The sequence below is a fragment of the Protobothrops mucrosquamatus genome, unplaced genomic scaffold (assembly GCF_001527695.2).
Source record: "Protobothrops mucrosquamatus isolate PMUCROS unplaced genomic scaffold, P.Mucros_1.0 scaffold2287, whole genome shotgun sequence".
In the NCBI taxonomy this organism is placed as follows: domain Eukaryota; kingdom Metazoa; phylum Chordata; class Lepidosauria; order Squamata; family Viperidae; genus Protobothrops; species Protobothrops mucrosquamatus.
Genome location: NW_015388374.1, coordinates 34,712 through 51,173, shown reverse-complemented (window position 1 = coordinate 51,173; position 16,462 = coordinate 34,712). Strand labels below are relative to the sequence as shown.

Sequence of the window (16,462 nt, the reverse complement as noted above, 5' to 3'; positions counted from 1 at the left end):
GGTGGGAGTGTCCACGAGCCCGTGACTTTTGGAATAAGATTAAAAACTGGCTGGAAGAAATATTAAAGTTAGTGGTAGAGTTAAAACCAGAACTCTTTTTACTAGGCATAACCATGCAGAAATAGAACAAAGGAGTGTTTTATTTGATGTTGCACATTCTCACGGCTGCTAGATTGGTGTATGCTCAAAACTGGAGGAATAAAGGAATTCCAACAGAAGAAGAGATTATATATAAAATTTTATCGTGTGCTGAAATGGATAGGCTCACAATGGAAATGAAGGATAAGACAGAATCAGACTATTTCGAGATCTGGGACAAATTTTATCACTGGTGTGAATCAAGGAGAACTGGTCGGGTTTTAAATTAGCGTTAAAATAGAATTATATATAACTGTATATATAACTGTATTGTATAGAAGAATATGTTTATATAGAGATCAAGAACTATGTATTAATTACATGTATCAAGAGGAACGAATTGTTAGGAATATTTATTTTGGAATGTCACGTTATGTCCATCTTTGTTTTTAACTGTACTATAAATAAAAAACTTTTTATAAAAAAAAAAAACATAAAATGTGAACATACAAAAGCAAATAGTAGGGGACAACAGTAGAAAAAGGGAAAACAAAAAAGATGTGAAGAAAGGGAGGGGAAGAAACAAAAAGCATTGACTTCCGACTCTCTCTGTTGCAGTAAAAGCAGACATTAAAATCAAATCTCAACCGTTTACATTTCTGTAGTAGTATGCACTAGCCATTTCTGTATCAGCAGATCAGTCTAATCGGTAAAACCCAAAATCATGATGTCATTTTTTCCCACCTCAAGCACAAAGTCCAGAAGCGGTTTCCAAGTAGAAACAAAAGCACTTAATGTTCTTTTCTTTTATCAGCACAGTCAATTTGGCCATCTCTGCTAATTCCAACAGCTTTGGTAACCCTTCGTCCGTGGTGGGAATTGGAGGCATCCTTCCACTTTTGTGCATAGAGCAATTTTGCTGCCGTCACCATATATAATAATAATAATAATAATAATAATAATAATAATAATAATAATAATAATAATAATAATAATAATAATGACTCGATAGGTAGACAAAATGCCAAATCCAGTCTGAACATTTGGCTGACTGTGCGATGATCCATAATAATAATAATAATGATGATAATAATAATAATAATAATAATAATAATAATAATAATAATAATAATAATAATAATAATAATACATTTTGCAACCTGTCTTGCCATAGGTGTTAAGCAAACCACTGCAGTTGTTCAGATAGTAGCCTAGCTTTTAAGGGTCTCTGGCTTCCTCATCGGGTTGAAAATGAAAGACTGCAAACCAGTTGCTCTGACATCTGTAGTTATGGAAACCTTTGAAAGGTTAATGCGGATCACAGATCGGCTGTGAGACCCCTTGCAGTTTGCCTACGGATCGGGCAGGCGATCCTGTCAATATGGCTCTGCACGACACCTTACAACTCCTTGAATCTCCAAAGACCTGTGCAAGGGTCCTTTTTGCAGACTTCAGCTCGGCACTCAACACCATCGTTCCTGAAATCCTCCTTTCCAAACTGACTGAAATAGCTGCGCCTGACCAGGCTTCTAGGTGGATTATAAGGTTTCTGGCAGAGAGGAAGCAGCAGCAGCCAGAACAATTTGGAGCTGAACATGCTTAAAACCGTAGAGATGAAAGTGGATTTTAGAAGGAGCCCTCCTGTTCTGACACCTCTTACAATATTAGAAGACATGGTATCAATAATAGAATAGAACAGAACAGAACAGAACAGAACAGAATAGAATAGAATAGAAAAAAGAATAGAATAGAATAGAATAGAATAGAATAGAACAGAACAGAACAGAACAGAACAGAACAGAATAGAATAGAATAGAATAGAATAGAAAAAAGAATAAAATAGAATAGAATAGAATAGAATAGAATAGAATAGAATAGAATAGAATAGAATAGAATAGAATAGAAGAAGCAATGGGTAGAAACTAAGCAAGGAGAGAAGCAACCTAGAACGAAGGAGAAACTTCCTGACAGTTAGAACAATTAACCAGTGGAACAACCTGCCTCCAGAAGCGGTGAATGCTCCAACATTGGAGGTTTTTAAGAGGAGACTGGACAGCCATTTGTCCGAAATGGTATAGGCTTTCCTGCCTGAGCAGGGGGTTGGACTAGATCATGGCTTTTCAACCAGTGGTACAGGTACCACCTGTGGTACATTGGCACCTGGCAGGTGGTACGCGACCATCCTAGAAAAGCGGTAGCGGGGGAGGGGAATGAGCTGAACCACCACACAAGCCTGAGCCAGAGATGGCTGGAGCTGTAAGGCTGTCAGGGCTCAGCGGAAGCGCCAGGATCAATGCCGCTTTCCAACTGATCGGCGCTTCTTCAGGGCTATCAGGGCTCAGCGGAAGCGCCAGGATCAGCGCCAGGCTCCAGCTAGAAAGCAGCACTGATCCTGGAGCTTCTGCTGAGCCCAGAAGAAGCGCCGATCAGCTGGAATGTTGCAGCATCTCCAGGGTCTTGTGATTTACATTCAGATGCTTGGCAACTGATTCTTGTTTATGATGGTCACAGTGTCCCAGGGTCATGTGAAGTGACCAAAACCTGCTGCAACCACCCAGCAGACGAGGGGAATAAAAACCAAACACCACACCACCCCAACCCCGCTGCCAATCCTCAACAGAAATGCTCACAACAATGAAAACCTCAGACAGGAGGAAGAGCGCCGCCAGGTGGGCAGGCAGGTGTCTTGCTCGGCTGTGGCTTGAGGGGCACTTTTTTCAGTGCCATTGTAACTTCGAACAGTCATTAAACGAACTGTTGTAAATCAAGGACTACCTGTACTTTATCACTTTTTTCCTTTTTTGGGGGGGGGGGTCATCAAGTTTTTGACACCTTGCTATGCGACTGGTGGTACTCAGATGTTGCCCTATCCTAAAAGTGATACAATGGGTGAAAAGATTGAAAAGCCCTGATCTAGTCTAACCCCCTGCTCAAGCAGGAAACCCTATACAGTATTCAGACAAGTGACTGTCCTGTCCTGTCTCTTTTTCAAAACCTCCAGCGATGAAGCACCTAAAACTTTATTCTATCGAATAAAAAGCTAGCCAGGAGTGACTTTTTGTGACAAATCCATGCTGGCTCCTATTTAATAATCAGCTTGTCCCTCAAGCTGACACTGTTTGTCCCTTTGTGGGTCCTTCTCTTTTCCTCTGTTCTTTTCCAATTACTCCGGCCTCTGAGTAGAGGATGACTCTTGTGCCTTCAAGAAGTCTTTGAGTCAAAGGAATTGGCAGAGGAAACATTTCCTGGTGCGGATGCCAACTACTGTTAAAAGCAGAGGTGTTTGCTGATAGCACGGAATTGTAGCCCCTCCAGTTGGCACCACTTCTTCAGGAGAGATTCCAGTAGATGCTACTTAACAGTCAATGGAGGTGGTTCTCCTGGAGGGGAGGTTTTTAAGGAGTAGCTGCTCTCAAGGACAACTTAATTGGTTTTTTGTGCAAATTGCAGGAGTTGGATTAGATCAGTGGAACAGCTGGCCTCCAGAAATCGTGGGCGCTCCACTCCTGCAGGTTTTTAAGAAGAGACTGGACAATCACCTGTCTGAGACGGTATAGGTTCTCCTGCTTGAGCAGGGGGCTGGACTAGAAGACCTCCAAGGTCCCTTCCAGCTCGATTCTATTCTAGATCAGGGGTCGCCAAACCTGGCATACTGTAGCTGGCTGAGGAATTCTGGAAGTTGAAATCCACAAGGCTTGAAGTCGCCAGGTCTGGAGGCCCCTGGATTAGATGATGGTCTGGTCCCTTCCCATGCTCCAATACATGACTCAGTGGTTTTATATCCAGAAGATCTGCGCTGGACAATGAAGGTCTGTCCACCTTCAGCCATGGCTACTCAAGGGATGGATCCCTGTGCAGCTAGGGGGTAGGCAACCTCGGCTCTTTTATGACTCATGGACTTCAACTCCCAGAATTCCTGAGTCAGGAATTCTGGGAGTTGAAGTCCCCAAGTCATGAAGGGGCCAAAGTTTCCCTCATGCTGGCTCAGGAATTCTGGGAGTTGAAGTCCATGAGTCATAAAAGAGCCGAGGTTGCCTACCCCTGGGCTAGGACAACCTGAATAGCATGCCATGGGCTGTGCTAGAGAAGGAGGTCGGGTCACTTTAAAAAAAAGTTTAAATGTTAAACTATGGATCACAGGCACTCCTAGGAATCCCAGAGCCCTGAACTGTATTAGATTTCCAGGTGTAAAATAAATGAAGCTGCCCTGAGCAATCAGGGCAACAAACACAGAGGCAGACACACAATGACACCTCCAGAGGTCCCCCAGGCTCTCGTCTTTCATTTGCTCCTAATTCACACATGGAGCAAAGGGGGGACCGAGCATGTCCTTTCTCACAGCAAGTTAAAGTCCACCAACCCTGGACTCAGAGCTGGGAGCCCAGCTCGCTTTAGCAGCAGCAATAAAGTTGATGAGTGATGGTATCTGTGCAGCTTTAGGAAATGCCGGGCGTGAAATTGGCATTGAAACCAAGAACGGAGTGGGCAGCTTCTTCACCTCCTGATCCAACTTTACCAGCTGGCAGAAAAACCAACTTCAAGTCTCTCTTCCCAGAGTGTGCTAGAAGAGGGACTGACCACAGGTGGACACTCAGATGGAGAGTTTGGCTGCTTCCCAGGCTGCCCAAGTGACGAGTCACAGTCCCTAGAAGGTGGGGGAGCCAGGAGGGATTCTTCAGAATCACAATCAGAATAGAGCTGGAAGGGACCTTGAAGGTCATCTAGTCCAACCCCCTGCTCAAGCAGGAGAACCTATACTACTCCAGTGATGGAGTGCCCACAACTTCTGGTGGCAAGCTATAATAGTAGTAGTAGTAGTAGTAGTAGTAGTAGTAGTAGTAATAATAATAATAATAATAATAATAATAATAATAATAATAATAAAAAAAAACAACAACAAAACAACAATAATAATAAAAAAACAACAACAACAAATAACAAAAACAACAACAACAAAGTTGGAAGGGACCTTGGAGGTCATCAAGTCCAAACCCCTGCTCAGGCAGGAAACCCTATACCATTTCGGACAAATTGCTGTCCAGTCTCTTCTTAAAAATTTTCAGTGTTGGAGCATTCACCGCTTCTGGAGGCAGGTAGTTCCACGGGTTAACAGTTCTCACTGTCAGGAAGTTTCTCCTTAGTTCTAGGTTGCTTCTCTCCTTGATTAGTTTCCACCAGTTGCTTCTTGTCCTGCCTTCAGGGGCTTTGGAGAATAGCTTGACTCCCTCTTCTTTGGGGCAGCCCCTGAGATATTGGAACCCTGCTATCATGTTCCCCCCTCGTCCTTCTCTTCGTTAAACTAGACCTACCCAATTCCAGCAGCCGTTCCTTATATGTTTTACCCTCCAGTCCCCTAATCATCTTTGTTGCTCTTCTCTGTCCTCTTTCTAGAGTCTCAACATCTTTTTTACATCGTGGTGACCAAAACTGGATGCAGTATTCCAAGTGTGGCCTTACCAAGGCATTGTAAAGTGGTATTAACACTTCACGTGATCTTGATTCTATCCCTCTTCTTTTCTTTAGACTGGCCAAACCCAAGTCCCGCAGCCGTTCCTCGTATGTTTTAGTCTCCAGGCCTTGGATCATCTTAGTTGCTCTTCTCTGCACTTTTTCCAAACTCTCAACATCTTTTTTGTAATGTGGTGACCAAAAGTGGAGGCAGCATTCCAGGTGTGGCCTTACTAAGGCTTTATAAAGCGGTACTAATACTTCACGAGGCTCTTCCTTAGGTCATTACTATAAGGTAATATTTCTCTGTGTCTGTGCATTGACCGGCAGTCAGCATCGCTCTTCTGAAGGGCCGCTAAACTTGTGTTCAGAGTCAGACTGGCTCCCAGGTACATGCAGATGAGGTAGGGCAGTGGTGGCGAACCTATGGCACACGTGCCAGAGGCGGCACTCAGAGCCCTCTCTGTGGGCACGCGCGCCATGCCCCGGAGATGGCAACCGTCCCTCTTCAACCAGCCGCCCGCTAACTCGTCGAGGTCCCACATGGCCGGATGCTTCCCAGCACCCATGTGCTTGCTGGCCTCTGTGTGCAGGGGCTGATGGTGTCAGGCAGAAACTGCCCCGGCCCCTTGCCCTGTAACAATGGCACCCCTGCCCTGCCTTGCCTCGCCTCACCCCGCAGGATGAGCCTCCTGCCCACCCCCCCACCTGCCCGAGACCCCCTGGATCTCCCCCCAACCCTGCCCGGCTCCCACAGGCGTCCCTCCCCACGAGCAACATCGAGGTGATCATGCCCACCTTGGCCACACCCACCCAGTCTGCCATGACCACCACAGCCACGCCCACCCAGTGGGCCATGCCCACCTGGCACCCGGTGATAAATAAGTGGGTTTTGGGTTGCAGTTTGGGCACTCGGTCTCTCAAAGGTTCGCCATCACTGAGGTAGGGGGAAGAATTGATACGGAGTAGTGTCTCTCATCAGCTGCTGATGCCAGGGAATGTACTACCCAGAAATAGCTCCTGGGCCGGCCTGGAGAACAGAATTCCAGAACTGAGTGGCTGAGACGGGCTCAGCAGCAGCTAGGACCCAGCTGTCAGGACCCTGTCCAAACGCTGCCATTCCAAGGGCGAGGGGGACAGCTAGTTGGGCTTTGAAGAATTTGTTGCTTTCACCTTGATACATTAGTGTGGGAAACAGAGAGGGAGGAATGGGCCGTCAGTCGCAGTGCCAAGAAGAGATTTTGTTATCACCTTTTCCTCTCGGAGTTCTCAAAACACTTTCGTGCCTCTGGATTGGTGCCTGACGAACTGGGGCGTTGGGGTGGGGTTTGAACAATGGGGAATTAGCTGAACGTGATTTTCACGTGGGAACTTCAGATTCCACCTGAATCCTTCTCTGCACATAATAATACTAATACTAATACTAATACTAATACTAATACTAATACTAATACTAATACTAATACTAATACTAATAATAATAATAATAATAATAATAAAGTTGGAAGGGACCTTGGAGGTCATCTAGTCCAACCCCCTGCTCAGGCAGGAAACCCTATACCATTTCATTCTCTTCTTAAAAACCTCCAATGGTGGAGCATTCACCGCTTCTGGAGGCAGGTTGTTCCACTGGTTAATTGTTCTAACTGTCAGGAAGTTTCTCCTTAGTTCTAGGTTGCTTCTCTCCTTGATCAGTTTCCATCCGTTGCTTCTTGTCCTGCCTTCAGGCGCCTTGGAGAATAGCTTGACTCCCTCTTCTTTGGGGCAGCCCCTGAGATATTGGAACACTGCTATCATGTCCCCCCTCGTCCTTCTCTTCATTAAACTAGACATATCCAATTCCAGCAGCCGTTCCTTATATGCTTTAGCCTCCAGTCCCCTAATCCTCTTTGTTGCTCTTCTCTGTACTCTTTCTAGAGTCTCAGCATCTTTTTTACATCGTGGTGACCAAAACTGGATGCAGGATTCCAAGTGTGGCCTTACCAAGGCCTTGTAAAGTGGTATTAATACTTCACCTGATCTTGATTCTATCCCTCTGTTAATGCAGCCTAGCACTGTGTTGGCCTTTTTGGCAGCTGCAGCACACGGCTGGCTCCTATTTAAGGGATTGACATAGCCATCCTTAGTAAGGTGGGTAACTTGAAATGGGCTGAGCAAATACAAACCGCACTTTTCAAGCAGACAACTATTTGAAGCCCTCTCCTTGCCCCGAAGCTCCTCTTTGAGCGACATTTGAGTGGCTGGTTTTGCAGCCACAGGAAGCCCTCTCCTGGACCCCGAAGCTCCTTCCTCCGGGGCCTCTTTTCACATTGAAGGCATTGATTGGAAACCTGGAGGGTTGGCAAAACAGTGCTCTAACCCAGGGCTTTTCAACCAGTGGTACGGGTACCACCAGTGGTACATTGGCACCTGGCAGGTGGTATGTGACCATCCTAGAAAAGTGGTAGCGAGGGAGGGGAATGAGCTGAACCGGTGGCACCACCGCACAAGCCTGAGCGAGAGATGGCTGGAGCTGCAGGGCTGTTGGCTCAGCGGAAGCCCCAGGATCAGTGCCACTTTCCAGCTGATCGGCACTTCTTCGGGGCTGCCAGGGCTCAGTGGAAGCGCCAGGATCAGTGCCAAGCTCCAGCTGGAGCTCAGTGCTGATCCTGGTGCTTCTGCTGAGCCCAGAAGAAGCACCAATCAGCTGGAATGTTGCAGCCTCTCCAGGGTCTTGTGATTTACATTCAGATGCTTGGAAACTGATTCATATTTATGACGGTCACAGTGTCCCAGGGTCATGTGAAGTGACCAAAACCTGCTGCAACCACTCAGCAGACGGGGGGGGGGGAATAAAGACCAAACCCCCCCCCACCCGCCCGCTGCCAATCCTCAACAGAAATGCTCACAACAATGAACACCTCGGACAGGAGGAAGAGCGCCACCGGGTGGGCAGGCAGGTGTCTTGCTCGGCTGTGCCTTGGGGGGCACTTTTTTCAGTGCCATTGTAACTTCGAACAGTCACTAAGCGAACTGTTGTAAGTCGAGGACTACCTGTGCTTTATCACTTTTTTCCTTTTGTTTTTTGGTAATTAAGTTTTTGACCCCTTGCTAGGCGACTGGTGGTCTTCGGATGTTGCCCTATCCTAAAAGTGGTACAATGGGTGAAAAGGTTGGAAAGACCTGCTCTAACCAATCGACTTTCTTGCAAAAGAAGGAAGTCGGAAGCCAGGAGCAAAGCAGGCCTTCTCCCCCCTCCATTCCTCCACCCTTTAACCTACTTGCAGCCGCTGATGTGTGGAAAGAATTCGGAAATATCTCTTGTGCCCTCAGGGAGGAGGGGTGGAAACGTGGGCAGGGAACCAGCTAGTATATTTTTGCCCTTACGAGGGGAAGGGCAAGATTTCTTCACGGCTGTGACGCAGCGTTCTGGGTCCAAGTTCGGGCCACCCCCTGTGAATCAGGAGAGACAGCCCTGCCTCTGGAAGGCTTTTATTATCCTCCCTATCTGAGGTCAGAAGCTCCCTGGCTGGCCTGTTCCCAGGGCAGGGCGGGAAAGAAACATTGTGTGCTGAAGCAGAGGGAAGGGAGGGCTCTTTGGCTATCGTTGCAAATCGCTGTCCTTTCTGTCAGGTGGATAATTAGATCCAAGGAACTTTCCAAAGAGAACCCTGCACAGAATGTCTTGCACAGAAATGGTGTAGGGTCTCCTGCTTGGGCAGGGAGTAGGGCTAGATGACCTCCAAGGTCCCTTCCAGCATCTATTCTATTCTATTCTATTCTATTCTATTCTATTCTATTCTATTCTATTCTATTCTATTCTATTCTATTCCTTATTTCTATTCTATTCTATTCTATTCTATTCTATTCTATATTCTACTATATTCTATTCTATTCTACCCATTCAATATTCTATTCCATTCCATATTCTATTCTATTCTATTCTATTCTATTCTATTCTATTCTATTCTATTCTATTCTATTCTATTCTATTCCATTCTATTCTATTCTATTCTATTCTATTCTATTCTGTTCTGTTCTGTTCCGTTCTGTTCTGTTCTGTTCTGTTCTGTTCTGTTCTATTCTATTCTATTCTATTCCATGTTCTATTCTATTCTATTCTATTCTATTCTATTCTATTCTATTCTAATTCTATTCTATATTCTACTATATTCTATTCTATTCTACCCATTCAATATTCTATTCCATTCCATATTCTATTCTATTCTATTCTATTCTATTCTATTCTATTCTATTCTATTCTATTCTATTCTATTCCATATTCTATTCTATTCTGTTCTATTTTATTCCATATTCTACTATATTCTATTCTATATTCTACTATATTCTATTCTATCCCATTCCATATTCTATTCCATTCCATATTCTATTCTATTCTATTCTATTCTATTCCAGTAATGGCGAACCTTTTAGAGTCCGAGTGCCCAAACTGCTACCCCAAACCCACTTATTTATTGTGGGGTGCCAGGTGGGCATTAGCCCATTGGATGGACATGGCTGTGGTGGTCATGGCAGACTGGGTGGGTGTGGCCAAGGTGGGCATGGTCACCTCGATGTTGCTCGTGGGGAGGGACGCCTGTGGGGGCCAGGCAGGGTTGGGGGAGATCCAGGGAGTCTCTGGCAGGTGGGGTGGTGGGTAGGAGGCTCGTCCTGCGGGGTGAGGCGAGGCAAGGCAAGGCAGGGCAGGGGTGCCATTATCTCAGGGCAAGGCAAGGCAGGGGCTGGGGCAGCTGCTGCCTGACACCATCGGCCCCCGCACACAGAGGCCAGCGAGCGCATGGGGGCCGACAGTGTCCGTCAGTAGCCACAGCCTGCCGGCCCCTCGACCGGCGCACTCTGGGGCTCTGCAGCCCGCCACCTATTCAGAGAAGTCCCCACAGAGAGGGCTCTGAGTGCCGCCTCTGGCACGCGTGCCATAGGTTTGCCACCACTGTTCTATTCCATTCCATATTCTATTCTATTCTATTCATATTCTACTCTAATTCCTATTCTATTCTATTCTATTCTATTCTATTCTATTCTATTCTATTCTATTCTATTCTATTCTATTCTATTCCTATTCTTCTCTAATTCCTATTCTATTCTATTCTATTCTATTCTACTCTAATTCCTATTCTATTCTATTCTATTCTATTCTATTCTATTCTATTCCTATTCTATTCCTATTCTACTCTAATTCCTATTCTATTCTATTCTATTCTATTCTATTCTATTCTATTCTATTCTATTCTATTCTATTCTAATTCCTATTCTATTCTATTCTATTCTATTCTATTCTATTCTATTCTATTCTATTCTGCAATCTATGTTCCCACAAGAAGGTCACAGCCCAAGCCCTTTTCTCTCCTGCCACGGGCAGCACACGACCCTTCTGGGGCTGTACAGGATGCCCAGGCTGAGCCCGGTGAGCTGAGCACCATCCCTTCCCACACAAGAGGGGCAGCCATGGCCACCAAGCCCCCCTGCCAGGTCCCCCTTCGTTTCAAGAGAGCGGGAGAAGAAGCCTGTAGCCTGAACTCTGGAACAAAGACTCTCTTGGTTTTTTGGCACCGCAAGGTTGAGTTTGCAGCTCCACACTTGCCCAGCTGATTTAGGCAGATGCCAACCGGCAGAGCTGAGAAGGCTCCAAGGTCTGGGGCCTGGTGACTGACTGCAGAGCCTGACCTACAGAAGGAGGCTCTCGAGAGCAAGGCTGGCCTGCCCGGTGTTGTAACCTCCTGGAAATAACAGGGCACGGAACTCCTGGTGTACTTAAGGTCAGCCTTTGATCCACTTGGCCAGCCCCAGGCTGAAGGCTCAAGCAGCTTCTGGCTGACGTTTCCTGGGCCTCTATCGCCCTCTACTGGGCAGGTCAGAAATTGGAACCACCGGGCTCCTGCAGACTTTGTGTTGTGTGTTGTTCTCAGGCTTCATACAGCCTGTGGCCTTCCGGGTGCGCTTCAAGGTGTTAGTAACAACCTTTAAACCTATGGGTCGGGGGTCGCCAAGCAAGGCTGTCCGCCATTTTTTTTGTCCGCCATTTTTTTGTCCGCCATTTTTTCCCCCCTTTTCCGGCAGGTGCCTTACCTCCCTTGGGCTGGGCCAGCTGGTGGTCGGCCTGCTCCGTCTCTGCCGCTTGCCAGCTACGCCTCGGCCGGCGCAGGGGGCGGAACCACACATGCGCGGCACTCCCGGGCAGGGAAAGTCCTCGACTTACGACCGGTTGGGTAGTCCTCGACTTACGACCAGTTTAGTCCTCGACTTACGACCGGTTTAGTCCTCGACTTACGACCGGTTTAGTCCTCGACTTACGACCGGTTGGGGTCGCAGCATTAAAAAGGTTGAGAACCACTGCTTTAAAGTGCTCCATGGCAATGGACCTAGGTATTTGCAAGACCGCCTCCTACCAAACACCTCCCTTCGATCAGTCCGCTCCCACAGAGAGGGCCTCCTTAGGGTGCCGTCGGCCAGACAATGCCGGCTGGTGACCCCCAGGGGGAGAGCCTTCTCTGTGGCAGCTCCTGCCCTCTGGAATGACCTACCCCCCGACCTACGTACAGTTGCGGACCTGCGCCTTTTTCGCCGAGCCCTGAAGGCCCATCTATTCCATGCGGCCGGCCTGGCGTAGTTTGATTATGTTTTAGTGGGGGTTTTGTATGGGGTATTTTTAGAGCAGGCTTGTTATTTAATTTGATTTTAGAACAGAAACTTGCGTATATTTATCGTGGTTTTTATTATCGCCTGTTCACCGCCCTGAGTCCCGTAAGGGAGATAGGGCGGTATATAAATTCAATAAATAATTAATAATAATAATAATAATAATAATAATAATACCATTCAAAGTTAGAACACACCCGGTGACCATTCAAACTTACAACGGGCACTGAAAAAGTAATGGCCGTGACTGGTCTTCAGACTTATGACTGTTGTGGCACTCCCACAGTCACGTGTGATCCGTGATGAAGCGCCCACAGACGTTGCGGGTGCTTCATCACTGAAGGTTTTTAAGAAGAGACTGGACAGCTACTTGTCTCGAATTGTATACAGGGACTAGAGCCGGACTAGAAGACCTCCGAGGCCCCTTCCAGCTCTATTCTGATTGATAGGATCAAAATTGGGGTGGTTGTCCATTGGTGTGTATTTATGATGATGATCACAGCATCCTGGAATCATGTAGGTTGCCATAGAAACCCTATCGGGACACGGCCGTTCTGGTGGGAGGGGGGCCTGGGGGCTTTTCTTTATCCATTTTACTTTGTTGCTCTTTTGCTTTGATGTGTCTTCCTGGGAAATGTGCCTGGGGCCAAGGTTGTGAGAACAACTTAAATAATAATAATAATGATGATGATGATGATGATGATGATGATGATGATGGTGATAATGATGGAAGGGACCTTGGAGGTCATTGGAGGTCATCTAGTCCAACCCCCTGCTCAGGTAGGAAACCCTATACCAGTGATGGCGAAACTTTTAGAGACTGAGTGCCCAAACTGCAACCCAAAACCCACTTATGCATCGTCGGATGCCGGGTGGGTGTGGCCCATTGGGTGGGCGTGGCTGCAGTGCTAAGGCAGACTGGGTGGGACTAAAAAGTTCAATCAATCAATTCCAACTTTGCAAGATCTTTTTTTTCCCCGCGAGAAGTTGAAATTGACTGATTGAAACTTTTTTTTTTTTTGCACATGGCGGTGGAGGCCTAAAGCGAAAAGGTTTTATAAAACCCAGCTGAAGGCCTAGGACTGGGGCGACAGCGCGCGTGCCCACAGAGAGGGCTCTGAGTGCCGCCTCTGGTACCCGTGCCATAGGTTCGCCACCACTGCCCTACACCATTTCAGACAAATGGCTGTCCAGTCTCTTCTTAAAAACTTCCAGAGTTGGAGCATTCACAGCTAGTCCTCCCAAGAAAGCAGAACTCTTGAAGCAGGCATTGTCTCAAAAGGAACTTTTATTGGGAGTTAGTGACAGCTAGGAAGCAAAGCAAGGTCTGGAGTAAAATCCCGCACAAGCAATATACCAAAAGCAATATTCGTTATTCCTCCCCCCCCCCAGTGTCCCACTGTCCGTTTGAATCTCGGCCAATCCACCGGTGGCATAGTGTTTTGGTAACTGGCTCCTTTGGTGCACCCCTCAATGTCTCTCTTGGTTTAGTTTCCTTCTGGCTCCAACGCAAACCATCTTCCAGATAAGGGTGATGGTATTCGGCTGCATTCTTTCCCCTGGGGGAAGGGCAACGTGGAAAGGCAGACTGGCAGGCCCCAAGAAATGGGTACAGAAGCAAGCATGGCATAAAAAGGATTCATTTCTTTGAGGATCTGACACACTCACAACTGCCAGAGGCAAGCTGTTCCACTGGTTAATTGTTTTCACCGTCAGGAAATTTCCCCTTAATTCTAGGTTGGTTCTCTCTGTAATTAGTTTCCATTCATTGCTTCTTGTCCTGCCTTCAGGTGCTTTGGAGAATAGCTTGACTCCCCTCCTCTCTGTGACAGCCCCACAAATATTGGAACGCCGCTAACATGTCACCCCTAGTCCTTCCAATCGCTAAACTAGGCATACGTGGTTCCCTCAAGCCTTCATCATACGATTTAGCCTCCAGACTCCAAATCATCTTTGTTGCTCTTCTCTACTCTCTTTATAAAGTTTCAACATAGGTTTCCTATCATGGAAAACTGAAACTGTGTGCGGTGTTCCAAGTGTGGGCCTCAATAGTGCAGTACAAAGTGGAATTGTAACAAGACTATCCCAAGAAAACTAGCCTTTCCCCCTTCAGGGATCTTCCAGGTGACTGGCTTAACCTGCTTCTCTGCCACAGCTACAACGGCCAGCAGGGAAGGGGTGGAAGCAATTGATGCCTGGATTACAACCTGCTCTCCATGGTTGGGGGATCTCTCTGGAAGGCAGACATCTTCAACTGGAGGATCCCCGTTTCTCCTTCTCCCACCATGCTATGTAAGCAAACATCCATTGCCTTTGTGAATTGTGTGGTTTTGGGGAACCCCATGTAGTTGACTCTCTTCTGCAAGAACTCTTGAAATTCTTCACCCCTCTGCTTCAGCAGATTTGCACCATCATTTGATGTTCTCTCTCTTTTTTCTTCCTTCTAGAATAGAATAGAATAGAATAGAATAGAANTTCTCCCACCATGCTATGTAAGCAAACATCCATTGCCTTTGTGAATTGTGTGGTTTTGGGGAACCCCATGTAGTTGACTCTCTTCTGCAAGAACTCTTGAAATTCTTCACCCCTCTGCTTCAGCAGATTTGCACCATCATTTGATGTTCTCTCTCTTTTTTCTTCCTTCTAGAATAGAATAGAATAGAATAGAATAGAATAGAAAGAGAAAAGAAGAGAAGAGAAGGGAAGGGAAGGGAAGGGAAGGGAAGAGAAGAGAAGAGAAGAGAAGAGAAGAGAAGAGAAGAGAAGAGAAGAGAAGAGAAGAGAAGAGAAGAGAAGATGGAATGGAATGGAATGGAATGGAATGGAATGGAATAGAAGAGAAGAGAAGAGAAGAGAAGAGAAGAGAAGAGAATATAGAATGGAATGGAATAGAATAGAATGGAATGGAATGGAATGGAATAGAATAGAATAGAATAGAATAGAATAGAATAGAATAGAATAGAATAGAATAGAATAGAATAAAATAGAATAGAATAGAATAGAATAGAATAGAATAGAATAGAATAGAATGGAATAGAATGGAATGGAATGGAATGGAATGGAATAGAAATTAGAATAGAATAGAACAGAATAGAACAGAATAGAACAGAAATAGAACAGAATAGAACAGAATAGAATAGAATAGAATAGAATAGAATAGAATAGAACAGAAATAGAACAGAATAGAATAGAAATAATAGAATAGAATAGAATAGAATAGAAATTAGAATAGAATAGAATAGAATGGAATGGAATGGAATGGAATGGAATGGAATGGAATAGAATAGAATAGAATAGAATAGAATAGAAATTAGAATAGAATAGAATAGAATAGAATAGAAATTAGAATAGAATAGAATAGAATAGAAATTAGAATAGAATAGAATAGAATAGAATGGAATGGAATGGAATGGAATAGAATAGAATAGAAATTAGAATAGAACAGAACAGAACAGAACAGAATAGAACAGAACAGAACAGAACAGAACAGAACAGAACAGAATAGAATAGAATAGAATAGAATAGAATAAACCAGTGGAACAGCTTGCCACCAGAAATCGTGGGCGCTCCATCACTGGAGATTTTTAAAAAGAGGCTAGACAGTCTCTTGTCTGAGATGGCATAGGTTCTCCTGCTCGAGCAGGGGGCTGGACTAGAAGACCTCCAAGGTCCCTCCCAGCTCTATTCTGGTGCTGAGGGTCTCTAAAGGGGTGGGGAAGGATGTGCTTCTCTTCATGGGCTGCTCAAGCTTCGCATCAGATTATCAGTAGCAAAAGCCTCCTGATCATTTTGAAGAGTTCATTCGCTGAGCTCACTCTGATCTACCCCAGGCAACTTGGGCACTCCAGATTACTGTAATCCCCAGAGCTCCAGGCTGCAGGCCTAGTGGTCAGGGCTTTCTGTGGCCAACCTGGCCTTTGCTATTGAGCGGAGGAGGAGGAGGAAGAGGAAGAAAAGGAGGAGGAGGAGAAGCAGGAAGAGGAGGAGGGGGAGTAGGAAGAAGACGAGAAGCAGAAGAGGAGGAAGAAGAGGAGGAAGAGGAGCAGGAAGAGGAAGAAGAGGAGGAAGAAGAGGAGGAGCAGGAGGAAGAGGAGGAGGGGGAGTAGGAAGAAGAGGAGGAGTAGGAAGAGGAGGAGCAGAAGAGGAGGAGGAGAAGAGGAAGAGGAGGGGGAGTAGGAAGAAGAGGAGGAAGAAGAGGAGGAGGAGGAGGAAGAGGAAGAAGAGGAGGAGCAGGAGGAAGAGGAGGAGGGGGAGTAGGAAGAAGAGGAGGAGTAGGAAGAGGAGGAGCAGAAGAGGAGGA

The 16,462-nt window shown here is 46.0% G+C and overlaps 1 protein-coding gene across 1 annotated transcript in view; it reads left to right on the top strand.

Annotated features, from left to right (window-relative positions):
* The first annotated feature begins 1,691 nt into the window (after positions 1 to 1,691).
* The window catches only part of DIPK1B (divergent protein kinase domain 1B), a 35,656-nt gene continuing 20,885 nt past the window's right edge, over positions 1,692 to 16,462 (top strand). The window contains exon 1 of the mRNA XM_015824595.1: positions 1,692 to 1,754. Coding sequence (XP_015680081.1) covers positions 1,692 to 1,754 — 63 coding nt within the window. The remainder of the gene's footprint in view (positions 1,755 to 16,462) is intronic.